At 46.2% G+C, this 21,155-nt stretch overlaps 1 protein-coding gene and 1 long non-coding RNA gene across 2 annotated transcripts; one reads left to right on the top strand and one right to left on the bottom strand.

Moving 5' to 3' along the window:
- The first annotated feature begins 1,201 nt into the window (after positions 1-1,201).
- ATMIN (ATM interactor) lies at positions 1,202-16,319 on the top strand. Its single transcript, XM_027076270.2, has 4 exons — positions 1,202-1,558; positions 10,776-10,901; positions 11,690-11,889; positions 12,551-16,319. Exons 1-4 carry the CDS (start codon positions 1,226-1,228, stop codon positions 14,361-14,363), a joined length of 2,472 nt encoding a protein of 823 aa, XP_026932071.2. The 5' UTR covers positions 1,202-1,225; the 3' UTR covers positions 14,364-16,319.
- Positions 1,708-12,554, bottom strand: LOC113604361 (uncharacterized). Its single transcript, XR_003426264.2, has 3 exons — positions 12,352-12,554; positions 5,974-6,054; positions 1,708-5,432 (listed from the first exon to the last, which is right to left on the bottom strand). It is a non-coding gene; the product is annotated as an uncharacterized LOC113604361 (long non-coding RNA).
- Positions 16,320-21,155: the final 4,836 nt, after the last annotated feature.

Genomic DNA, 21,155 nt, shown 5'->3' with positions numbered 1-21,155 from the left:
CTCCCCTCAAAGATGTCCACATCCTAATTCCTGGAATGTGTAAATACATATCACCTTACAAGGCAAAGGGACTTTGCGAAGGGGAGATTAGTCTGGATTTCCTAAATGGACCTACTGTAATCACAAAGGTCCTCAAAAGTGGAAGAGGAACAGGAGAGAGCAGAGGGAGAAGTCCGTGATGTGATAAAGACTCAACTCACCACTACGGACTCTGAGAAGCTGGACAAGGCAAGTAAACGCATTCTTCCGTAGAGTCTCCAGAAGAAATGCAGCCCTGCCCACACCTCGAGCTTAGCCTCATACTCATGTCAGACTTCTGACATACAGAACTATAAAATAACAAATCTACGGCGTTTTAAGCCACTAAAATTGTGGCAATTTGTACCGGTAGCAATAGAAAGCTAGCACAGCTGCTGGTATATAGATTGGAAGTTTTCACGTAAAAACATTGAAAAATACATCTAGTGATACCACACATGAGTGGCAGCTGCCCCCTTTAAACAAAGGATGTTTTTTTCCATGTCTCTGCAGTCCTCATTTCTCTCTTCTATTTACACCTGGTCTCATGTGTGTTCATTTATGTGGTCCAGCTAGCCCTTCTAGGTACTTAGGTTTTGGAATCCTGCCCTGAACTATACTGTTTCCCAAATAGTAATCAAATTTCAGCGCTTAAGATACAGGCATATAAATCCACCCTCTCTTAAAATGATTAACTCAGTTATTAGCAATTAATTTGTATAATGTGACCTATGGCTAGTTACTTCTCTGAAAGTTGGGGGAAAGCTTATAGTACATACCCGCTACACCTATTGCGAGGACAAAATGAGATACAAAATGTCTAGCGCATGGTAAGTCCTCAACAGACAATAGATGTAATTAACATACTATTGGCTAATATTTGGGTTGTTTCTAATCTTTGGGAAATAAAGTTCCTGAACATACTATACTGATTTGTCTTCCATACAATTATTGCCCAAGGTTAAGTTTCTGGGAAGGTGAAGAACCAGTCAGTGGGACCAACCCCTTCGATGCGTTCGCAAGGGACCCCGGTGAAATTTTGTAACCCTCCCGCGTCAGCCGACGCGCCCTCCACGGCCCGCAGGGGGCGCCGCGGCCGTCGCGGCCCCGCCGGATGCTAATGAGGCTGGAGGCCCCGCCCCCTGCCGGAAGTGGCTGCGGCGGGAGGCGGGGCCTGCTGGCGAGGCCCTTCTGCCGTGCGGCAGCCATGGCGGCCTCTGAGGCGGCGGCGGCGGCGGGGTCCGCGGCTCTGGCCTCGGGCGCCCCGACCGTCCCGACGGCCGCGAGGGGAGCCGCCGCCGCCGCCTCGGGCCCGTGGGGGCCTCCCGGGCGACTGAAGGGCAGCCGGCCGCGACCCGCGGCGGCGAGGCAGCAGCCCGCGGGTCCGGCGCCTCCGGCCCGGGAGCTGATCCAGCCGTCGGTGAGCGAGCTGTCCCGGGCCGTGCGGACCAACATCCTGTGCACCGTGCGCGGCTGCGGCAAGATCCTGCCCAACAGCCCGGCGCTCAACATGCACCTGGTCAAGAGCCACCGCCTGCAGGTGAGCCCGCCGCGGAACGACGCCTCCCAGGGCCTGGCGCTCGGGGGCTCGGGCGCGCAGGGCGGCGCGGCCGGCGGCGGGGATTGCGGTGTGTGTGTGTGTGCGCGCGCGCGCGTGTGTGCGCTGCCCGGCCGGCGGGGTGTGTGTGTGTATGTGTGTGTGTGTGTGCGCGCGCGCGCGCGCGTGTGCGCAGCCCGGCCGGCGGGCATCCAGCCCCAGAACGGGCCAAACCGGCCAGGGAGTCCCGGCGGGGCAGAGTGGGAGCTAGCACGCAGGAACGCGCAGTCGGAAAACACTGTGTCATGTGGCTCCGCTGCCGGGCTCGGACGTGCCGGGACTGCCGGCCGCGGGCTTGGCGGCCCGGCCACTGGACCCCCGCACCTCCGTGGTCCTCCGCAACTTCGTGAGGCCCGGACCGTCATCCCCAGCCTCTTGGATGAGAAACAGGTTGCGCAGCCGGACGAGAGCTGGGATTTAAACCCCGTCTCTGCTTCGAAAGCCCGAGTTCTTTCCACCACACCCACAATGCCTCCCTCGGGCCTTCGGGTTCTGCCCGGTGTTTAGGAGGGAGCTGCAGATTTGCCTCGAGGCACCGCCAGTTACGAGTTTCACGGTATTGGTAGAATCGGGGTGGCTCTGAACCGAGACCTAAGGGAAATTTCTCCCCGCAGATCTTGTTTAAGAGGAGACCCGTACGTCAACATGACAGTAGTCTGAACATCGTCTCCACCGTCTGTAAAATGGGGCAGTGCGTTTTAACCTTTAGTGCACGTCTGCGGAAAATTTATGGAAAATCCAGATGTCCGGCCGCACTCTAGGCCTTTCAAGTTATAATTTCTATGTCACTCCAGTAGGAAGTTTCTTCCCACCATCTCTCGCTCACTTCGTTCCGTGCCAACAGCGACATAGTTACACAGCATGACACTCAAAGCAAAGTTTGGTGAATATGTAGCTTTTGATGGTCTGGATTCACTCGGGAGTAAGTTTGAATTACCTGGCGTGTTGCACGTCCCTGTCTGTCTGTCCTTCAGGTGCATCGTCCTTGGAAACTTCCTTAGAGTCGGGCCTCTGATGAGAATTGAATGAGCAGCAGGTTTGAGGCTATAGTCCCTAGTCGGACAGACGTGTGGCCCAGGAGAGGCAATCCCCGTCTAGCACCATCGTTTTCCTGGGAAGATGGGGGAGCCCAGTCAGGAAAAGTGGGTGGACCCTGGAGGCCCTCAGAATGGTTTGGGGTTTCTTCCAGGACCCGAGTGTAGTGACTCTTCAGTGGTCTTTGGGAGTGGCCCTCAGTCCTGTGTTTTCTGCTTCGCACGAAATTTTACCGAAATCCTTCCTTGTCTTCGTATTTTCACTTCGGTGGGTGAACTGTGTATTGCTAGGAATTCTGCGTCAGCTTGGTTCCCTGAGCTCGTATAGGACAGCCGTCACCCGCCGTTAGAGTCATGTCCTCAGCGATCGACAGCCGAGATGCATTACGTCTGGAGTACAAGAGAAGCCACCGGTCCGACCAGGACCCTCCCGTGTTGGCCTGAATATCACTCTAACAAGCACTTGTCAACAGTTTTATTGTTCTTTTCTCTGGAATTGCTGTCTGCAGCTCTCTACTTCTCTAGACTTGGTGAAGCATAAAGAGCGTTTACTCTCCAGGACTAGTTTGATAGCATATAACAGGTTTATTTCTAATTATGTTTTTAAAACACGTGACGTTTAGGAATTCTGAAGATACCAGGACATACACAAAACATACCAACACATATGTGATGTGTAACACAACGTACAAAATACAAAATATAACAGGCTTAAGGAGTATGTTTGAGGCACATACAGATTTTGATAGTCAAATCTCTACTTGGATTTGTCAAAGCAGCCGTATCTTCCCTTGCTGCTTCTGCTGCGTGAGGTCATTCTCCCACTTGCAAGGCACTTTCCGGATGTCTCTTGTCTGAAGACAGCACAGTGAACTCAACATCCCTTTCCAAACTAGAAATGTTGAAGGGAAAAATGGTCTCTGCTGAGTTTCCTTCATAGGTCACGAGGGACACCTGTTTCAGCAGGAATTAAAGAAATCTCATCCAGAACCATCTCTCCCCGCCCTGCCCCCTCATCAAAGAGGCTCACTCTGCTGCCTTGTTCCGCCTTTCTAACCATAGCACCCAGCAACCCCCGAGCATCTGCTGTACTGGGGGAAAGGGGTTCGTTCTCTCACGAAGGCAACCTGTAAGACAGAACAGCCGCATCTGTACGAGGGTGCCCCAGCCCCAGTGTGGTGAATCTTACCCTTGCTCTGCATCCTGAGTAGAAGAAGGCTCTTGAGTTCAAACATCACTCTTGACACTTGTCAGAGTATTAGAAGGAGGGAGGGAGGAGGGGAGGCCCGGGGACGTGAGCTGACTGGGAGATCCCTGTGGTTTTGAAAGCCATTTGGAGAGACTCCAGTGTCCGTCAAGTGGGTGTGCCTACTTTCCGCCCTAAAGGTGGTCTGAGTGTATCCGCTTGGTGGGTTTGCATAATAGTCCGTGGAAAGTTTCCTTCACATTCTCTTGGTTACAGCTACTTGCATAATTCTAGTTCTTTCTTAGTGTTTTTTTTTTCTAGATTTTGATAATCTTCTATTCCCTTCCCCATCTGTTGCTGTATGGTTCTTATTTTCTTTTAGAATTTCTTCACAAGATACCCTGCACCCAACCAAATAACTCCCTTCTTAATGTAAATAATTAACGAGCGCTTCTGAAGGGTGATGCGTAAGGATGGGGATTGATGTAAGGACGTGCTGCTTTTTGGTGTTATGTGGGTTCTTATGACCTATGTCTATATTCCATCTGCTGGAAGAAATTGGAAATACCCTGTCCAGCCTTGCATACAGGGTTATCCTTGGGAAATGAAAGCTGGGGCTTTGAGGGAAAGGAAGAGAGAAATGGGCATTTCTCAATTGTTAGAGATTCTTTTATTCCTTGTGTTTGAAAGCAATGAAGGGGACAGGAGGGCCCTTGAAGATTTTCTTACCCAGCAGCGTTTATATTTTTAAAGCATGGCTTCAAGAATTTTGTATTATGTTCAGTGCAAGATTTGCTTTGAATGATTTGCCAGGAAGGTTTTTTTGTTTTGTTTTGTTTTTTGTTTTTTTTTTATAGCAAAGGGAAGGAAAGGTTCCAAGTTGCTCTATAGACTATACTGTACAAAGACTTCCAATTTTAAGTTTACAATAGGAGGACAAGAGAGCAAACTGTTTCCTTGGATGCTTTCTTTGAAGGCAGTGAGGTGCTAGAATACTTTTGCCTCTTTTTCCCAATTTTTGCCACTATTTTTACAGTCCTTTCCTTTTATCCTTTCTCCTTGAAGTGTTTCCTTCCTCCTCCTTTTCACTTCTTCTGTTTGTTTACTTTTTTCCATCTTATTTTTTGATTGTTTCATCTCAAAGTTTTTCTTTTTTCAAAATCTTTACGTAAAGTGTTTCATTAACATTTTTCAAAGAATTTTTTTTTTTTACTTTCAAATACTTTGTATGTAACATTTACCCAAAAAAGGAAGAACACAAAAAAGATAAATCACAAAGAGTCTGGTGAATTTTGTTCTTGAACATATATAGAGAATGCCAGAACAAAACGTCACTTTGTCACTGCAGTTCATGTGGTATTGTGCCATCACCATTTCTCATCTTCCCCATTCTCATCTCAGCCTTCCTACCCTTTGAGCTTTCTGTCTCGGGCTGGAATGGGAAGAAAGCCCAGGAGCTGGGTGGAGAGGTGGCGATGGGGAGGGTTGAGGGGTTGGCCCTCAGAAAGCAGGAAAACAGTATCACGTTGTTGCTGTGCCTGTAAAAAGGCATTGGGGGTTGCAGGTATCCTGGTGCGGCTCTCTGTAGTGTTTCATCCTGGTGCGTGATACAGATTTGGCTTAGATGGCCTCTTGAACAGAGTCAGTATAACGCTCCAGGTTTTTCTGGACTGTTAACTCCGTTCAAAGCACTCTCACATGCAACCGAACATACAAAAACATTCCTCCCCTTGAAAAGTTTGGAAGATTTTAAGTAGCCGCACTGGATAAGACGGGTAAAAAGCAGAAAGAGGTAAATGACAGAAGAGAGAGGTAATGCAAAGCTATATAGTAAGGGACTTTGAATGTCTCAAGTGAGAGAAATTCAGACTCGGGAAGATTTGGGTGTCACTAGAAATGTCGGAGTGAGGTAATGACATAATCAGAGCTATAGTGTAGAAAAATGAATCTGGCAAACTGTGAATGAAAAAGATTGAGGTTCTAGAAGTTAGTTGGGAGGTCAGTGATAAAAGTGCACACCGCGAGTCAGGGCGACATCAACTAACGGTGATGGCAGCGAGAAAGGAAAGGGAGGGAGATGGTAGAAGACCTGTCAAGAAAAGTAATTGCCAGCACTTGGAAGCAACCCAGATGCTTACTAGTCGGTGAGTGGAAAATGAACTGTGGAACCTCCAGAGGATGGCGTATTCTTCAGCACTAAAAAGAAGTGAGCGATCCAGCTGTGAAAAGACATGGAGGAAATTTAGATATATGTGTGGACTAAACAAAGAAGCCAATCCGAGAAGGCTGCATACTGTATCGTTCCCACCATACAACATTCTTGAAGAGGGCAAATAAGATTAGTGGTCGTCAGGATGGGTTTAAGGGGAAGAGGGTTGGGACCCCTGGACAGCTCAGTGGGTTGAGCGTCTGATTCTTGATTTCAGCCCAGGTCACCATCCCAGGGTTGGGGGACCAAGCTTCGCATTAGGCTCTGCACTGAACATGGAACCTGTTTAAGATTCTCTCTCTCTCTCTCTCTCTCTCTCTCTCTCTCTCTCTTTCTTTCTCGCTCTCTTTCTCTTTCTGTCTCTTTCCCTCTGCCCCTCTCCCCCACTCACTACCTCTCTAAAAAAATAAATAAATTTTAAAAGTGGGGAGAGAGTTATCAATAAGTGTAGCACAGAGGATTTTTAGGGCAGTGAAAATACTCTGAGAATGTAACAGTGGATACATGTCATTACACATTTGTCAAAAGCCGTAGAATATACAACAGCAAGAATAAATTCTAATATAAACTCTGGATTTTAGGTAATAATAATAATAGGTCATTGTAGGTTCACTGATTGTGATAAATGTACCACTCTGATGGGGGAATAATAGTTAATAGCGGAACAGGCTGTACGTGTTTGGGGAGGTAGGGGTAGCTGAAAACTCGTGGTGCTTTCTACTCCGTTTTGCTGTGAGCCTGAATCTTGTCTAAAAAATAAGTTCATTAATTTTTTAAAAAGTGAACAGGAATATGAGAACATGATTGGGAGTTTAAAAAGGGATAATAAAAGGATTGCTAAGCAGAATTGAGTATGTATTAGAAGTGAGCATGAATTTTGTAGTGACCCTGCAGGCAGTTTTGTGGAACGTTGGACAGCCTGAGCATAGGAAGGGACCATCTTCCTGGCATATCACTAAGAGGAATTCGATGATGGTCGGGTGAATGAAGGATTTTTGAGTCTTGCTTAATATTCTCCCCACATTTCGTTTTCTTTTGCTGATAACACTAGGTGGAAAAAATATAAGTTAATTGAAAGTATTCCGTTAAAAACACAAAATAAAACAGTAGATGAATTGGTGAATGGGATGAGTTTGGTGATGAGCCATGACATCATTTGTCATTAAAGCTGCCAGATGCCAGTGTTCTAACAAAAGAGCCTTTCAGCCATACTTTCACAGGTACAATATTTAATGTAAAGTACTGGTTTAGATTAGGTCATTGGCATTAAGTTGGCAAAAGCCGAAAGAAGAAACACAACTCTCCACAGCAAAGAACTCAGCAATAATAACTAATTGATCATGTGATAAGCACTGTTCTAAACCCTATTATGCCTACTTTACAGATAAGGAAACCTTCATTTTCTCAAGGTCACAGGAAAGTGACAAGGTAGAGAATTCAAACCATGGCAGTCAATAATCCAGAACCCGTGGGCTTAACCACGACACCCGAGGTTCTTAAGCTAGGTTGCACTTTAGGATCATATGGGAAGATTTAAAAACCAAATATGGATCCCTGGGTGCCTGGGTGGCTCAGTCCGTTGAGCATTTGACTCTTGATTTCGGCTCGGGTCATGATCCCAGGGTTGTAGGATCGAGCCCCACATCAGGCTCCATGCTCCTCACAGAGCCTGCTTAAGTTCTCTCTTTTCCTCCCTCCCCCTCCCCCGCTTGCGTGCACACAGTCTCTCTCTCATAAATGAATGAATGAATGAATGAATGAATGAATGAATGAAGTAAAACATTAGATAGGTAGATAGATAGATCCCTAATCTGCACGTCAAACTAATTATATAAGAATACCTGGAGTTGGAACCAGGCAGAAATATTTTTTTGAACCTCGTGATTTTTCAGAGGCCCCCCCAGGGTTGAAAACCTGTCCTACCCTGGACTGCCTTTCTAAAAATGCTCTGCATTTAGCATGCACTTGCTCTCTTCTTTAAGCATTAAGGCAGTAGGAGGTGGTGTACAAAATAGTTTCTGCCCTTAAGAAATTTAGTTGGGGAGGGGCACCTGGGTCACGCGGTCTGTTAAGCGGCTGACCCTTAATCCCTGCTCAGGTCACAATCTCACAGTTGTTGAGTTTGAGCCCCAAGTCAGGCTCTGCGTTTACATTGTGGAGCCTGCTTGGGATTCTCTCTCTCCCTCTCTCTCTCTGCCGCTCCCCTGCTGTCTCTCAAAAAATAAACTATAAAAAAAGAGAGCAATTTAGTTAGGGAGACAGGAACTCTAGAAGAAAAGGATGGTGTTTAAGATAGCTTAAGTTAGTTACTATCTTGGAATTCAAACAAGAAATAGGTCCCTAGATCTGGGTGGTAAGCAGAACAAGGGAATGTTACTTATTGAGAATGTGATCTGGCCTAGGCTTTATGCTAATCTAGTACAAGATAATCCTGAGAGTTAACTATAGTGTCTGTCTTAAAAAGGAGTAAACTGGTTCAGAGGTTAAATCCCCTGTCCAAGGCCACGCCCCTAGTTGCTGGTAAAAATGATATACGGGGCTTTCAATGCCAAATGGCTTTTTCTACCATTGCATTCTGCCTGAAGGGAGCCAGGGGGATATAGGACAAATTGGGCCTTCATAGAAAGTGCAGTTGGAAGTGAGAATATTATGAGTCTGAGTAGGGTGGTGTATGAAAAGGGAACAGAAAAAGATACGTCTGTAATTGGAGATTGGAGGTATAACACACCTACAGGTGATAGATACAAACAAGTTTTTGGAATATCAAATCTGCTACCAAATTAGAAAACAAAGGAAAACTATTTAAGGGACCCTTTAACCCAAATGCATATAAATGTCTAGACAGTACAGTAGGATTATAAAAGGATGGACCAGTGTGGAAGACATGGAGAACGAATTGAATTTAATATGGAAAGATAAATTATGTTATTGATAAATAAAACAAAAATAGCTTCTTTTCTCCTCTAAATGAGTGGACACAGACTCAACAAGATCAACGTGCTCCTCTTGGGATCCACTGGGAAGGCAAAGAGGAGTCTTAGCCACATGGTTATTCATTCCTCCCTTCTCCCGAAATGTGGATGGGAGAGAAGGAAGTGGACATGTTCCACAAGTATGAGTCCTTTCTCATCAGAACACTAGATAAGCAGAGTATCTGTGTGCTGCAGCAGCATGTGAGGCCCAAGTGAATGAGGACTTCGACCACCTCCACTTTGACCTCAGTCTGTAGTGTTTAAGTGATTAAGTTCTTTCCAGCTTATCTCTTCACCCGGGCACAAGACCCAGCAGGCATAGCATCCCAAGACGGGGACCCTAGCAACAGGGACTGCCTTCACACCAGTAAGACCCCCACATGACTGACCCCAGGACAGTGATCAACCTGACCTTCACTGCCCACCCGCACGTACCTTTGTCTCACATTTTCCTTACATAAACCTGGAAGTATGTTCAGCACTTTGGAGACAGTCTTTGAGACACTAGTCCACTGTCTTCCCAGTTCTGGCCTCACTGAAATAAATCCCTTTCTGGTTTCTCCACCACTTGGCTCTCTGCCTGTGGATTTTGTTAGCGGCAAGGGGCCCGACCTGATCTCTTTGGGACCCCCCAGAGCCAGGTGCTCTTGTACCCGTGAGTCCTCTTGTTTCCAGTGACCTATAGAGAGGTCCTTCCCCACCCCTACCCCCGCCACTGCCACCACCATCCCCTTCCTTTAGGGCCAGACAGGAATTACACTGGAGGTCATGGGTACCTTACACCTGCGGTATGTGGGCTCATCAAGGGCACCGAGACAGAACGCTTCAATTTAAATTAAGTCACCAGTTATTTTAAACTCCCAGCCAAAAAGTTAATCACGTACTTAATAACAAAGGATTATTAGGATGACATGATGTATATAAAGTGCTTAGAACAGTGCCTGACGCAGTAACAAAAGCTCTAATAGTACAGATGATTAAAATGGTTATTAAATTTCACACATAGTACAGTGCCTGTGTTCAAGCTGTTGTATAAAAAGTTGTGTCAGCTAGCTTCAGCTACTTCAGGGGGCAGCGTGATGACCAGAGAAAGTCAGGATGCTGTTGGGAAGGCCTAGACCACAATCAAAGGAGGTTTTTTCGGGGGCTCCCACTAATTGAGGGTGGGATGAAAGGGAAGGGAAGAATTAGGGATGATACCAAAATCTTGAGCCTCAGAAACTGTGAATATACACTTACGAACAGAGAGCCTGGCTTTAAGGAGAGAGATTTTGAGTTTAGAAGGAAGAGTTCTAAAGGAATGGATAGAAGATTTTTAAACAACATAGGTTTTTGTTTTGAAATTTTTTAACAGGGACAGCTGGGTGGTTCAGTAAGGTTAAGCATCCAAATGTTGATTTCAGCTCAGGTCATGATCTCACGGTTCTGTTCATGGGATCGAGCTATACATTAGGCTTAGTACTGACAGCTCGGAGCCTGCTTGGGATTCTCTCTCTTTCTCTCCCAAAATAAATAAACTTAAGGAAAAAATTTAACAGATTTATTGAGCTACAGTTTGTTCACCATTTACTTATTTTAAGTGAATAATCTAGTTACTTAGTAGATACACGTGGTTGTGCCACGAGCACCACGATCCAATTTAGAGCGTTATTAACCCTTAAAAGATCCCCAAGAAAAAGTCATTTTTTGTTTCTGCTCCCAGCCAGTTCTATTGGATTTTTTTGAAAATAAGCGCTCAAAGTAACTTTTTCTTTTGCAGGATGGCATAGTAAATCCAACAATAAGGAAAGATTTGAAAACCGTACCGAAATTCTACTGTTGTCCAATTGAAGGATGCCCCAGAGGCCCTGACAGACCATTTTCTCAATTTTCTCTCGTAAAACAGGTATTTTACTTGTCTTAAGTGTACTTCTCTGAGGATGAGGCGCAGGTGATGTAAACCTAGCGTGCCATCCAATCTTTTTCCAAATGTAACTGGAGAACTCTGGGAGAGAGCTGCTTGTGGGAATAGCCGGCCGCCCAAGAGTCTCCCTGGCGGGGGAAGCATGAGTGGGGGTACCGTGAGTGGAGGAGACGTAGCTTGTTGTGGAGGTGAAGATGTCCGGGAGTGGGTTTGGAGGAGAGACCAGAAGACTGCTTCCTCAGCAAATGAGAAATGTGTGTCCAGCTGTCTTGTGTGACCCCGGGTGCCTCTGAGGCCAGAGGCGCAAAGGCACGTAGGAAATGGTCTCCTGAGGGAGATGTAGCTGCGGAGGTCAGGCAGAGAGTTCCAGCAGCAGCCACCTTCGGGAGGGGGCCCGGCGAGTGGGGACAGAGGGGCCTTAGGACTGGCAGAGCCTGGCGGCTGCGAGCCTTCCCCAAGCGTCTGCTGGAGGGTCCCGAGGAACGTGTGGCGGACCGCCCCCCCCCCCCCCCGCCTGCGGCACTCGTCTGGAACCCCTGAAAGGTGGTCCCAGGAAGTTTTTGCCAAACCGTCTCCCACTTTTCCCAGAGCAGGAGTGACTAGGAGAAGAGGCGCGTGGCAGACCGCAGCCTTCCCGCTTCTCCGTTCTCCTGGCGCGGACTGGCTGAGGTCTGTCCTGTGAGCTCAGCGCTAATTCGGGCGTGCGGGTCGCGTCTGAAACGTTTGCGCGCTTGCGGTTGCCCACTCTCCCCCCTCTGTGTTCTCCCCAGCACTTTATGAAAATGCACGCCGAAAAGAAGCATAAGTGTAGTAAGTGCAGCAACTCCTACGGCACCGAGTGGGACTTGAAAAGGCACGCCGAGGATTGTGGCAAGACCTTCCAGTGCACGTGCGGCTGTCCCTATGCCAGCAGGACCGCCTTACAGTCCCACATCTACCGAACCGGCCACGAGATCCCCGCAGAGCACAGGTAAAGGGGAAGAAGTGCCGGTCCACAAGTCAGTGGCTGTGGGAAGAGTTTCAGGCGAAACTTCTGGAGAGCCCCTGTCGCGGGCAGAGAGGCGGAAGGACGGAGGCAAGACGTGATGTGGCCGAAGGGAACTTTCGGGAAAGCAGAGCTTTTCGGCAGGACTGGGAAAGGATCTGCATCCGCCTAACCCGGTTCTTCCTTGTTCCTTCCCGGTTAAAAATATCAACTTCCAGCATTTCTATCAGAGGGATGTTAGATTGTTGAGTTCAGTTTTACCATAAAACTGTACCTCATTTTAAAGGTCAACTTTATATTTGGAGTAATAGCTTCCTACTTTAGGAACAGTAAAGGTTGCATTATATAATCTGTTCGCTGCCTTATGCTTCCAGAGCTAAGCTAAGCTGAGTTCTAGTACTTGCACGTATACCCAAAAAAGGACGCGCTTTCTCCTTCCCTACTCACGTGTTTCTCTGCCCGCCACCACAGCAGGCCGAGTTCTTAGAGAGTCGTGGAGGGAGGTCTCCTCTTCACCGGGCGAAGTCTGACCTCTGCCGTGGGCGTGGGGAGCAGTGTTGGTGAGCAGCTGAGGAGACGGCCCCCGGGTTGAAGACAGCTGCAGCTTACGCTCATTTTTCTCTTTTCACTCTGTCATTGCTTTCAGGGACCCGCCTAGTAAGAAAAGGAAAATGGAAGACTGCCTGCACAGCCAGAAGCTGTCCGGTAAGACCGCTGAGTCATTGAGCCGTCAGCCAGCTCCAAGACCAGACCCTCAAGAACTAGAAACCTCAGAAATAAAACTAGTCACTACTTTTGAAGACTCTTGCAACTCTACTGCCGGAAAGCAGACTCTTACGACACCTCCCAGATGCCCTCAGAAGTTGCTTTTACCCAAGCCCAGAGTGGCTCTGGTGAAACTTCCTGTTCTGCAGTTTTCTCCCACGCCTGTCTTTGTGCCTACAGCCGACTCCTCTGCCCAGCCCGTGGTGTTGGGCGTGGATCATCAGGGCTCCGCCCCGGGCGCTGTGCACATACTGCCCTTGTCGGTCGGAACGCTGATCCTCGGCCTAGATTCCGAGGCTGGCTGTCTCAAGGAGAGTCTCCCTCTTTCAAAAATTGTGAATCCTGTTGCTCTGGAGCCAGTTAGTACAGGTGTTCAGGTGAACTTGGGCAAGAGCCTGTCTAATCCTTTACAAGAACTAGGAAACACATGTCAGAAGAATGGCATTTCTTCAATCAACGTGCAGACGGACCTGTCTTACGCCACACAGCACTTCATACCTTCCTCCCAGTGGGCCGGCCCTGATTCCTCCGTATCTTCCTGTTCTCAAACGGATTTGACGTTTGGTTCCCAAGTCTCCCTTCCCATTAGTGTTCACACTCAGACATTCTTACCCGGTTCTAAGGTAACCTCTTCCATAGCCGCTCAGACTGACACGTTCGCAGATGCCTGTTACCAGCCAGGTGGGATCTCCAGAGAAACCCAGACCAGCGGGATGCAGAGTCTGACAGACGGCCGAGTCCAGATGGACCAAGCTGTAATGTGTGGAGACATTTTTGAGAGCGTCCATTCGTCCTATGGTGTTTCCACAGACAATATCATAAGCAGCAGCCTAGTAGCAGGGACTGTCACTCATGGTTTGTTACCTCAGAACCACCCTAAGACTTTAAATCAAGATATTGAGAAATCTGCACCGATTATAAACTTCGGCGCACAGCACAGTATGCTTCCTTCACAGAACATGACGGACAATCAGACCCAGACTATGGATTTATTAAGTGATTTAGAAAACATCTTGTCAAGTAACCTGCCTGGCCAGACACTGGACAGTCGTAGTCTTTTGTCTGACCCGAATACTGGACCTGACACCCAGCTCCCATCTGGCCCAGCCCAGAATCCCGCAATCGATTTTGATATCGAGGAGTTCTTTTCCGCCTCAAATATCCAAACTCAAACTGAAGAGAGTGAGCTTAACACCATGGCCACTGAGCCAGTCTTGGAATCTCTGGACATAGAGACCCAAACTGACTTCTTCCTTGCGGACACCTCTGCCCAGTCCTACAGCTGTAGGGGAAATTCGAACTTCTTAGGCCTTGAAATGTTTGACACGCAGACACAGACAGACCTAAACTTCTTCTTAGACAGTGGCCCCCATCTGCCTCTGGGAAGTATTCTGAAACACTCCAGCTTTTCCATGAGTACGGATTCGTCTGACACAGAGACCCAAACCGAAGGAATGTCCGCTGCTAAAAGCATACCTGCCGTAGAGAGTAAAGTTCAGTTGAACAGCACAGAAACACAGACCATGAATTCTGGCTTTGAGACCCTGGGCAGTTTGTTCTTCACCAGCAACGAAACGCAAACCGCAATGGACGACTTTCTTCTGGCCGATTTGGCCTGGAACACAATGGAATCTCAGTTCAGCTCTGTAGAAACCCAGACGTGTGCAGAACCACACACGGTCTCCAACTTCTAAACGTGAAGTCTGTGCGCGGGTCGGCCTTTACAGTTTCCTTCCGGGTTCAGCGACTGGAGGGTAGGACAACAGTGTTAACGCCGTTGAATGTAGTTCCTGATGCGTTTACTTGGGTCCTTGGAGGTTCTTTGCCTTTTGTACTTGTAAACATGAAATTTGTGTATAAATGTGAGTGTATTATAAAGCGTAAGATGTTCATCTAAAAATGATTGTTTCTGTGTTGCCTCCATTTGCCCTCTCACAGTTAGTTGTCCCATCTTAAAAGAACAAGAGTGTCTCACACCTGTAAAACCCATCTAGCACTTAGCTGAAGCCAAGCTTACCAGGTACTAGGGTACAGACTTTTCAGATCTGCAAAACATTTCAGTTGAAATGTGACTCGCTTGACTTAAATTGCACCTAAAATATCTGACGGTGTTGGAGAGAAATTCCTGTTTCCTGAGAGTAAATCTAAAGAACTCGGACGCCACGCAGCAGATTTGGGCACGAGTGCTTAGATGGCGTGGGGCTCCTGCCGCCTGCAGCTTCCTCTGCTTTGACCTCTCCCTTTTTTTCTGACTTGGAGACAAAGGAAAACTACAGCCAGCTTTAGCTTTTGAGACCGTCTTCAGGTAACCAATGCTTATTCTTCCTCCACACAAACTAGGAGTGATCCCAACGTCAGTGAACTGTACTTTCCTCACAAGACGCGTTTCTGTACAATTACTGCTTCAAGGAGTAGCGGCCAGCCCTCAGTGTAAATAGTGATCCTTCTGGTCGAAGTGACCGTCCGTCATCCCAGCCGCGGAAACGCCGCGTTGTGGAATCGTGCCCAGTTAGCTCATCCTGGAGTGTGCCCTGTGAACACCCCTGCTGCTCTCCCCAGTAGGCGAGGCAGGGGCTCCAGGGCTGCTTCTCAAAGTGGACCCACAGGCTGGATCTGAGTTGTGTCTAAATGTTAAGAAAAACAATAATGGAAAGCGAAGAGGCCATTCCCCCCTAAATCTCCATACTGTGTGTAAGCTTGAATAGGGCAAGAGTGCAATCAATTATTCTCAAGTGAATCTTCATCCACCTCTCATCTTTTCCTGGAGTAAGGAAAGACATTGGCCCAGCAAGGGTAGTATTTGTGCCTTGAGGATAAGAAGTACAGAACAGATCCACCCGCACTATGGGATTCCACATTTTGTTGCTTTATTTAGACAGCAATACCAGTCTTCAAAGAATTTGAAGACCAACTACTTCAGTAATCAAGAACATCCACGTTTTTAGATGGGAGCATGGCCAGATATGCTCTGGAGGTTCTCTCTCTTCAGGAAATCAGGAATTCTTGGTTGTTGGCCAACTTTCAGTCAAGGAAAAATCGGTGCAGCCCCTAAGTTTTCTAAGTTTATTTAAAAAAAAAAAAAAAAGTTCCTTCTGTGGCACATGCTTATGCTGCTGAAGACTAAACCCTCAAAATAAAACCTAAGGAGTGGACTAATAACTCCTTAAATGGATGATATTAGTATTAATTCCTATCCCATAGAATAGTTGGTAGTGAATCAATAACTTATCCAGGACGGATGAACCTAACCTGATAGATAAAAGTTTGCTGTGGTCACAGTGGCCTATGAATATGGGTTTCAAAACAGACATAAAGCCTTAACTTAGAAGTTCATTATGTTTTAGAACTGTCACTGCCTTAATGTTCAAACATTTATTTAAGTTCTCCTAGTCAGGGAGAAATGCATGTTCGTTTATGGCTTTTTGTAAATACAAATGCAGTGATCTTTGGCTTTAAAAAAAAAAATGTGTTTGTTTGGTTTTTTTTGTCTGTGTGGAAATGTTTGTTAATTCAGCCAGTAGAGTTACTTACAGAAAATTGGAGCATGTCGTAGTTCTTCATGTAAAGTAAGAACTGTTTTCCCTCCCAAACCTTAGTTACCTGAATTGTCCTATGATTATTCGTAAACAATGAAATCCTGTGATTAAAGAAGAAGTGAGAATTCTACCTTTTTTTGTGTGAATTCTTTGACATACTCATAATGTGACCTATTTTGTTGTCTTGACATTTCACAGACCCCTTAGCTTCCGATAGTCACAGGATCAAATGGTTGTGCCTAGTTATGTTCATTACTGTTTTACCTTTGTTAACGACAATATACTAATTTTCCTCGTAGACACTCCATTACCAAACTTTCTATTATGATGTAGGGTTTTTATTTGAGAAAAGCTATATACCTTAGGATTTCATTTGTTGGAGAATTTTGAAGGGAATTACCCCCAATTCATGCATTTGCCAATTCATGACTATTTTATTTACTTTTTTTAAATGTTTATTTTTGAGAGTGTGCAAATGAGGGAGGGGCGGGGGGCGGGGACAAGAGGATCCGAAGCGGGCTCTTTGCTGACAGCAGAAAGCCCGACGTGGGGCTTGAATTCACAAACCACGAGACCATGACCTGAGCTGAAGCGGGACGCTCGAGCAACTGAGCCAGCCGGGTGCCCCCAAGTCATGGCCATTTTATAATGGGGTCCCTTTTATCTTTGTAAATAATGTAATGCTAGCTTAAGAGCAAAAACGAGAGGGTTACAACATGAGTAGTTCTTTGCTTAGTCACTGATTTGTGAAAAGCCAGATCAGTATGTTTCTGATTCCTTGATACAAAGGGGAAATGAAAATAGAAAAATTCTGTGGACTTACCTGAAAGATGCTGAGTAAGGCTTGAGGCTACTTTTGATCAGAGGAAAATGTAAGCATGTCAGTCTAGTTGTGAAGTTGAATTGTTTTATTAATAGTGGCAAGTGACAGGATGATACTTTCGTGAAACCCTTTATGTCCTCAGTTTTAGATGGTTTATCTTCATTCCAGTCCAAACCTCACCAAAACCTGCCATCTACTATTGACTCCAAGGAGCATTTACTATCCGGTGTATTTAAAGCAGTGCTTCTCACACTGGTCTTCCAAAGGCTTTCAAAGAAAAGAGGAGGAGGAACTTGTACCTTTGGGGATTTAGGGATGAAGAAGTCTCAAGTGTTTATGCAGTTTTAGTTTCCTTACATTTCACAGTATACGTGTGTGTGTTCCCTTTGGAAGTGCGTTATAGTGTCACCAGATCTGTCGCTAGGAAAGCAGATCGGTCTTTTGGTTTCATACTCCCAACATCTCAAAGACTGTCAGATGACAGGAATTTCCCTCTAGTTTCTTCAGCAAGATGTTGGCTAGTGTAATGTTCTTATGGCCAAGAAGGTAGTCAACTAAATACCCTTGTCTTGCCGCGTTTAAATCCAAAGAGGTCTTTCCGTTGTACGAACACTGTTAACAGACACCCTGAGGTATTAGCTTACGTATTAGAAGAGGCAGGCTAAAGATGAAGGGGATTCCCAGTTTATGAGTGTTCTCGAACTAACACTACTATTTTGAGAGAGCACGAGCAGGGAAGGGGCAGAGGGAATTCCAAGCAGGCTCCACACTGTCAGCGGAGAGGCCAACGTGGGGCTCACGCTCATGAACCATGAGATCGTGACCTGAGCCGTAATCAAGCCAGTCCCTTAACCGACTGAGACACCCCAGCGCCTGCACTGCACTTAAAAACGTGCACGTTTGAAGGGAGCAAATGTCCAAACCATGTGAGTAAATAAAAGCATTGTCTATAGTACTTGAACTCTGAGAGTACCGATAGTCATTCATTTGTTTCCACAAGCTTGAGGAAAAAACCTCTGTGTTTTATATTGCCTTACTAATAACAAAATACACACATTTGTAACTTTGTTCTAAGTCCACAGAGTAGTGATGGTTGGCATAGGAGAAACTTTGCCAAGGCCCCTTCCACTAACTTTTGATACTTGATTGTAAAGCAGGTTAATATTATAGGTCAGGACGCTACAAAAAAGAAACAACGAAACAGAATAAGTGATACTTTTTTTTAGTTTATTGTGAAATGGTCAAATATTTGAAAAAAACGAAAACCTTTGAAAGGAAAATGTATCTCCTTCGTGACTTTGTCATTCTCAAAGCTATACGTGTCATTTCAATGTGAACAAAGGTTTTTTGTTTTGGTTTTTTATTTTATTTTTTTTATTTTTATTTTTTATTTTATTTTTTATTTTTTTTTGCATAAAGGCCTGAGCTTATTAGCATGGTATAATGTCACTAAGACCTTGTTCCAAGCTTGGAATCTTCTTCCTGCTTTTGCTTACAGCTTTTTATCCTTCCCTTCCTGGTGATCTCTAAATAACTACCGTTAATAAGTAGCTCTCTGACATTCCATTTTCCTGAAGTTACATTACAGAAATCAGTCATGAGGGTTGGGTGAATAGGCACAGAAACTAAGCCTCCAGAGCCATGAACAGTATCAGAACTAGTGGTGTTTATCCCAAATTAAATGTCTGATTTCTAGTTTTCTTCAGAACACATGCACGTTAAAACAAAATTGGTAATAGTCCTGTAGTGCTGAAAATATGACTGGCTTATAGTATGTTTTCAAGTTTTAAATTGGTTTAAAATCAAACAATTTCTCTGCTTATGAAAAGATACACAGGGAAGAAATGTCTGTAGGTTGAGCTAAATCAGGAACAAGAACTATTTTCACATATATGTGCCACATTTTGCCGGGGGCTAGTAAGGAGTGGTATCCGTGGTATTGGCAGCCTCTTGATATTCACACTGATTTAGCATGAGCAGTGGATGTTAGGAGTACTACTTATACATAAGGAATTCTGAACAATGGCATTAATTTTTTTTTTAAGTTTATTTATTTTGAGAGAGAGAGAGCAGGATAGAGAGAATCTCAAGCAGGCTCTGTGCTGTCAGCACAGAGCCCAATGCAGGGCAGGGCTCGAACCCACAAACTGTGAGATCATGACCTGAGCCAAACTGGAGAGTCGCACACGTAACCACCTGAGCCACCCACGCACCCCTCCACAATTTTAAGAGGACAGTCATTCATTAAAGGGAAATGATCCACTTATTTATATTTGATTGGATCAATACATTCAGAAAAATCACGTATCTCTGTTGGCGTTTTACGTACATTACCTCTTCATCTTCACCACGTCCTGTGTCTGAAATTGTTTCCAGCTTACAGGAAGGAGTGGCATTTTCCAGCCCTTCTTCCTGCCTTATGTGGTATTTTCCACCCCGGGCTCCAGCTATTCCACACCTGGGAATTGACCTGACTGAACACACTCTGTTGATTGGTTTCTCCTTGGGTTGTGGGAGAAAATGATCCTTGACACCCGTGCATTTGCTCAGGATAAAGAGACGGATACCCAGAAGGGGCTTAGAACTCTTAGAACAGTGCCTTGTAAATTCAAGGGGATTCTTGCCTTGTGTGGCTAATAGAACTCCGGGCCGAGTAGTCTGGACGGCAAGAGCGTGGCACTGAGGGTCTCCTGGCCCCAGGGTGCCATGGGCCTGGCAGACAGTGGGAGAGTGTTCCCTGTGGTACCAGGGATAGCCCTGATATGCCCTTGGTCACAGCCATAGGAGCCCCTCAGTTTATTCCCCACCTTGTTTCTCAGTACCCCCCAAATGCAGCACCAAGATGGCACAAGAACTGGACCCCAAAGAGCCCCAGATGTGAGCCCTCCAGTTATGCCGCTTGGCCTTCTTGGCCAGCTGGGGGTACCCACAGAGAGAGAGGCCGGGCTTCTGTGGTCTCTCTGGGTCCTGAAGCTCTTGATCTTGGAGGGAGGGAGAGTGAAAACCAATGTGATTCTGGGTCCAAATAGTTTCATAACATGGTGCTTGAAGTACGAGTAAATTTCACAATAATACAAAGGATAAATAGAATAAAGCTCAAAATGAGGGTAAGTCTCCCTGAGGAGCCAAAGTCCCACATACTTGTCCAAATGTAGCCAGACCTGATGTAAAGTCTTCCCTTCGCCCTTCAAAAGTGCCACCCCCTCATCTCTCTGTCAGGACATCTGTCTGCCCAGGTCTCCCACCCCTCCAAGCCCCTCCCTTGCCTCACCCAGACCCTCAGCAGCACCCCCAGGCCTCAGCCTGGCCTCATCCAGAAGGTGACCTCGGGCCCTGCAGGAGCCCTGGGTCAGGTGCTGCCACAGTTCCATCCGGTGATTTATAAGGTTTCGAGAAAAATAGGAGTTTGGAAAGTCTTGTTAATGACACATCCCAAACCAATACATGTTTGGGATGTGAATGAAATGAAATGAAACACAGCCCCGCTCTGTGCTTGGTTTAGAGAAGACTAGAGGATCCAAAACCCAACTGAGCCCATGTTAACATGCTTAACTCCCTTAAATGGTGGGATTTCCCCCTGAAAGTTTTGTTGGTGACCTAGGACCCTAATCGGGACTGCATTCTATTAAACATTTAGCCTTTATCTAGACTTGGACATGGGGGCGCCTGGGTGGCTCAGTCAGTTGAGCATCCGACTTGGGCTCAGGTCATGATCTCGCAGTTTGTGGGTTCGAGCCCCGCATCAGGCTCTGTGCTGACAGCTGGGAGGCTGGAGCCTGCTTTTGATTCTGTATCTCCCTCTCTCTGCCCCTCCCCCACTCACGCTCTGTCTCTCTCAAAAATAAACAAACAAGCATTAGACTTGGACATCAAAGACCAGTCTGGATGTCCTGATTTAATCTGAATGGAAACAGGCAAAACCTGGAGTGATTTTTCTCCACAGAAAACAAGCTAAGCCCAGGCTAATGCAAATAAGGTCCCAGAGGAGTTTAATCAGGTTAATTGAAAAATTACCTAAAGAGATGTCAAATTCGAAACGTGCCTATCTATTCACAGAGGAGTCTCCTAGTCAATATTTTGTTGGCCAAACTAATTATTTGCTTAAAAGGAAGGATACTACAAATCTT

Source organism: Acinonyx jubatus, chromosome E2 (assembly GCF_027475565.1).
Source record: "Acinonyx jubatus isolate Ajub_Pintada_27869175 chromosome E2, VMU_Ajub_asm_v1.0, whole genome shotgun sequence".
NCBI lineage: Eukaryota > Metazoa > Chordata > Mammalia > Carnivora > Felidae > Acinonyx > Acinonyx jubatus.
This window is presented reverse-complemented; position numbering and strand designations above follow the sequence as displayed.